At 46.9% G+C, this 5,422-nt stretch overlaps 1 protein-coding gene across 1 annotated transcript; it reads left to right on the top strand.

The window, feature by feature from the left end:
* Nucleotides 1-1,388: 1,388 nt before the first annotated feature.
* LOC123121388 (malate dehydrogenase, cytoplasmic) lies at nucleotides 1,389-4,527 on the top strand. Its single transcript, XM_044541349.1, has 7 exons — nucleotides 1,389-1,593; nucleotides 2,455-2,613; nucleotides 2,715-2,890; nucleotides 3,364-3,641; nucleotides 3,732-3,867; nucleotides 3,951-4,062; nucleotides 4,208-4,527. Exons 1-7 carry the CDS (start codon nucleotides 1,548-1,550, stop codon nucleotides 4,300-4,302), a joined length of 1,002 nt encoding a protein of 333 aa, XP_044397284.1. The 5' UTR covers nucleotides 1,389-1,547; the 3' UTR covers nucleotides 4,303-4,527.
* Nucleotides 4,528-5,422: the final 895 nt, after the last annotated feature.

Here is a 5,422-nt window from a genome sequence, read left to right on the forward strand (position 1 = left end):
GTTTGATAGGCAAGGATTACCATATTTAGATAAGATAGTGCAAATATGTAAAAATGCAATCTTTACAAGATAGACAATATCTTATGACAATCCACCGAACCATCTCTCTAACTGGACAATCATGAAAACTAAACTATGTATGCATGGCACCAAGCAAGCTGTCCTAAAAATCACAATCCACTGAGCTCACTTCATGACTGAGAGTAGATTGAAAATAACAAGAGATACATCATCATACGGTACAGAGCAATAGTTGAGTGAGGTGTTTTTCAGATGTTTTTCATGCACGCACCTAAACAACAACCACCTTAGATTAGAAAGTGAGGTGGTTATACCAACCATTGGTCAAGAGCACACCCTACCAATCAGGATGGATGGGTTACTCCTACATAATCTGCTAGCTCAACAACAATAGCTAGCAAGTAGGGATTCCAACAAGTAGACACAACAACGCCGGCGCCGACTAGACGAGTTCAATTTGGCACCAAACCACGCATGAGGTGTCAAAGTACTGCTGCTTCTGTGATGGACGCAGCAAACTGTCACAAGAACTCTTGCTGTGAACTGCTACAGAACGCGGTGAACCTAGGGAGGAAGAAGGTGTCCGGCCGTGGCCCTAGGGTTTCCAGAGGGGGTGAAGTAGTGGAGGAGAGGAGAGGAATCTCCTCGGTAAGAACCGGCGGAGGGGGACGTCGACGCTCTGGCGGCGGCGGTGGGGCGTTCAAGATCCGGCGGCGAGGCACCTGCTCTCGGTGGCGACGGCGGTGCTCGTCCTCTCAGTGGCGGCGGCGAGGTGTTGAAGATCCAACGGCTGGGCGACGCTCTGTCTCGCGCGTCCAGTTCCGCGCGGGTGCCCCCGAGGCTCGCCAACCGCGTGGATAGGAGGGAAACGAAGGGGATCGAAGGGATTGGGCTGGGAAAACCCCGTGAAACAAATGAGACGACGAGGATTAGCGAGGTTTCTCGGCCTCGCGGGGTTAATCCTCTAGAAACCCTGTCGATCCGCTTGTATCAAATGAGGCCTTAGAAAAAACCCAAGACACTAGGCTATGTGTCTTTAGGAACAAAAGCATCTTGTACGCCACATAGTCTGTAATATATGCTGGAAATATAATTAAGCATATATTTGGTGATACCAGAGTATATTAACTTGCCAAGTTGGCAAAAATGTCGAACTGGAAGGAAGGCCCCCACCGTTAGCTTCTCCGTTGCTTTTCCTAAATCTTATCGCCCAAGCCATGGCCGGCTCCACGGCGTCACTTTGCCTCGACCCCACGAACGCAATGGAGCCCAGACAACCACACTGACAATACGGGCCAAACTAATGTCGGACCCACTGTCTGCCACTAAAGAAAGCTTTGGCTATCGTATATGACGGTATGACTTTATGAGCCCGGTAGCACACAGGTTTCCAGTAGCGAGGAGCCATCCCACCAAGCTTAAATAACGGCCACCCATTCGCCTCGTCTCACCATCTTTCCCGTTGTCGTCGCCTCCTCCTAAACCACTCTCCCTATCCCCGTTTCCAGAAGCTAACCCCGGCTCCAATGGCGGCGAAGGAACCGATGCGCGTGCTCGTCACCGGCGCCGCAGGTATAGCGTCGACGCCCCCCCCCCCCCCACCCCCACCCCCGATCCGTGCAGTCTCCGATGCGATCTCGTCTTGGTCGGCTTGGATCTGGCCAAGTCGTCGAGATCCACTCCAAGTGGGGTTTTGAGTGTGCTTTGCTAGCTAGATCTTCTCTTACATGTCTTGATCTGGTCGGGTAGGGGTCGAACTGAAGTGGAAGTGGCAAATAGTGGCGGATCAGACAAGTGGGAGAGCTCACTGCTAGCTTGGTTCGTTGTCTGTAATTTGGCCCGAGTTGTGGTGTTTGCGCGATTTGATAGGCTGATCTGATGGCCTTTGGTAAGGATTTGCGGGTAGACCTGCTAATAGTCGCTTGATCTTATATGTTCTAATATGTCATCGACGCCAAGGAGTTGGTGCACTTGTTGAACTGATTTGCTTGTTATGATATGATAACTTCTAGTCTTGCTGCATGGCTTTGGTGCAGATCTCGGGATAGTACCGTGATCTGATTTGGGATCTGAACTGACTGCTGCTGTTAATTAGATAAGTGAGAGAGTATTGCACCAGACGAGTGGGTCTAGTTTGGTTGGGTTTAGAGGATCGATTTACTTTTTGTTGTCATAATAATATTGCCTGACGAGGTTTAGAGCAGTGCTATGCGTGTAAATAAGGTTGTATTTTTGCTTAGGCAGGTTTTACTTTGTGTATTGGCTTGTTTGGCGCCTCAATGCAACACAGGAAAGTGTACTGGACAGCACGGTTGCTTAAATTAAATGACTAGAATCTTGCTAAATTAGGATGAATAACTAATAATTCTTGCGTGCTAGAATCTTGGTAATTTTAGTAAGTAGCATGAACTGACTTGTTCCTATGTTGACCAGGACAAATCGGATATGCTCTTGTTCCCATGATTGCCAGGGGAGTTATGCTTGGTGCAGACCAGCCTGTTATTCTGCATATGCTGGATATTGAATTTGCTGCTGAAGCTCTTAAAGGTGTCAAGATGGAGTTGATTGATGCCGCATTTCCACTTCTCAAGGGTAAGCTGGTTCGTTCAATTTGTTTCTTTTTAGACAGCATTACCTCCTTTTGTGGATGATCATCCTTGCTGATGCTTAAACCTTCTGTTGGTACACTATAGGAGTTGTTGCAACAACTGATGTTGTTGAGGCCTGCACTGGTGTGAATGTTGCGGTTATGGTTGGTGGATTCCCCAGGAAGGAAGGAATGGAAAGGAAGGATGTTATGACGAAAAATGTTTCAATCTACAAAGCTCAAGCATCTGCTCTTGAAGCTCATGCAGCCCCCAATTGCAAGGTATGAATTAGTCGGATATATAGACTGTACCTTTTGTCAACATGCATTCAGTTAGATGGTGATAGTACCATGATAAAACCATAAATAGACTACTCAGCAAGTTATAACATTTCCTGGACACTTCATTCTTATCTTCACATGTGCCTTTGATGCATTAAGAAGTATCTCGAGAAAATACTGGCCTATTGAAGGGCAAACCTTAGCATGGTGATGCATTTTGTACTGAATGTGGCATAAGACCATTCTAAAAAATAGACTCGCCCCTACTTGTAAGATTAGTCGGACGCTCCTCTTCATTGTTCACATCAGTATTTGGGCGCATTAAGAAATACATAAATAATGTGGACTTATTTAGGACAAACTTGAGCCTCAGTTATGGTGTTTCTTAGTTTGCTTCAAAAGCCATGCAAAGTTCAATATGTTTTTTGCAATTTTTTTTTGTGCAAATTCACATTTTTGTTCTGTTTTTCTAGGTTCTGGTTGTTGCCAACCCAGCAAACACCAATGCTCTCATCCTGAAGGAGTTTGCTCCATCTATCCCTGAGAAGAACATCAGTTGTTTGACCCGCCTAGACCACAACAGGGCACTCGGTCAGATTTCTGAGAGACTTGGTGTCCAAGTTTCTGACGTGAAGAATGCTATTATCTGGGGTAATCACTCGTCCAGTCAGTACCCTGATGTTAACCACGCCACTGTGAAGACTCCCAGTGGAGAGAAGCCTGTCCGTGAACTTGTTCAAGATGATGAATGGTACATGAGAAGTGCTGAAAATATTAAGTTTTGTTGTCAGATCCATTTTCCTTCATAGGATCTAATAATGGTGTTATCCTCTTTCCGCAGGCTAAATGGGGAGTTCATTGCCACTGTCCAGCAGCGTGGTGCCGCAATCATCAAAGCGAGGAAGCTCTCCAGTGCTCTCTCTGCTGCCAGCTCAGCTTGTGATCACATCCGTGACTGGGTTCTGGGAACCGCCGAGGTCTGTTTCAGCCCCCTTGGACCTTTTTGGTATTTGGCTTATTTACATGCAGCCTTTTAACACGCTGAGTTCGCGGATCACAGGGAACATTTGTTTCCATGGGTGTGTACTCTGATGGTTCATACGGTGTGCCTGCTGGTCTTATCTACTCCTTCCCAGTAACGTGCAGTGGTGGTGAATGGACAATTGTTCAAGGTGGGTGTCGACGCAACACTCTTACCGCATGGCAGTTTTTTTGGATCATATATTCTTCCCATGCTTCTACTTGTCCGTCACGCACATGTGTGACCACATTAATTTGTAGCCACTTGCCAAATATTTATTGTATGTCATCTTGCAGGGCTCCCGATCGATGAGTTCTCGAGGAAGAAGATGGATGCGACCGCCCAGGAGCTGTCCGAGGAGAAGGCGCTGGCCTACTCATGCCTCGCGTAAATCCACATTGGAAGGGCAGCTGCTCCTCTGGATGTTTTGAATAAATGAAACCTTCCGCTCCTTAGAAACTCTCGTCTCTACCCAGAACAGCCGCACATCGCGATGCATGCTCCTTTTCGCTGGTTTTCCCAGTGTGTATGAATGAGGCTTGTAGCTCCCCTTTTGCCTGATGATTTACAGGACAGTACATTTGCTGGAAGAGTGAAACAATTTGACACCTGATTATAATCTACTTGTTTTTCTCGGGATCCCCGACTATTACCTGGGAAAACTAGACAGCCTGGGAAAACTAGACAGCCTGGGAAAATCATCTACGCATTTGGATGCTCGCCTGTCAGGGATTTTCCGACCCGATCCTCGCCTATTCCGCCGGGCGACCTCCTCTGGCCACGCGACCTCATTGCTGACTGACCACGTCCTCCCTTCGGCATGCCCCCCTCCTTCAACTGCATCCTCAAGCAGATCTCTCTTTGTGGTTTCTTCCACATGTAGAACCAGTCACATCTCTTCCTATGGCTTCCCCTACGAAGCTTTGAATCCGGCATGCAGCAGCCACGCCAAGCTGCAGCAGCTCAGTTCCTGGCGAAGCGGGGCAAAATTTCGTGTTTTGACCCATTTCGTGATTTGACCCTTTTCACATAACATTTCAGGATCTAACCCTGATTCGAAAAATTATCGGGATTTGACCCTTGCGCTACTGCCGGTAGGGTTATACAGTAGGGTGCGACGGAGTGGGACGGCCACCGTGTTTGCATGCTGACGTGGATTAGCACCTTAACGCCAGGGACCGGTAGGGTGCGGTAGGCTGTCTGATCTTACCGCCAGGGTCCTTGGCGGTAGGGTCTTTGCCTCCATCCAAGTTCATTTTCTTTCTTCTTTTTAAAAACAATAGATCTTAAACAATGATATAGCGTCAAAAACAACAATGATATAGAGTCAAAATAACAGATCTCAAACAATTAAACTTGGACATCACATACACATGTCATACGGAGTTCCACATAAACTTGTGCATAATAAGCAAACGAAGTTCAACTACTTAGTTCCACATAGCAAACGAAGTTTCACAAATAGCAAACACATAGTTCAAATAGCAACACATAGTTTCACAACCACTAAA

The sequence above is a fragment of the Triticum aestivum genome, chromosome 1B (genome assembly GCF_018294505.1).
Source record: "Triticum aestivum cultivar Chinese Spring chromosome 1B, IWGSC CS RefSeq v2.1, whole genome shotgun sequence".
NCBI lineage: Eukaryota > Viridiplantae > Streptophyta > Magnoliopsida > Poales > Poaceae > Triticum > Triticum aestivum.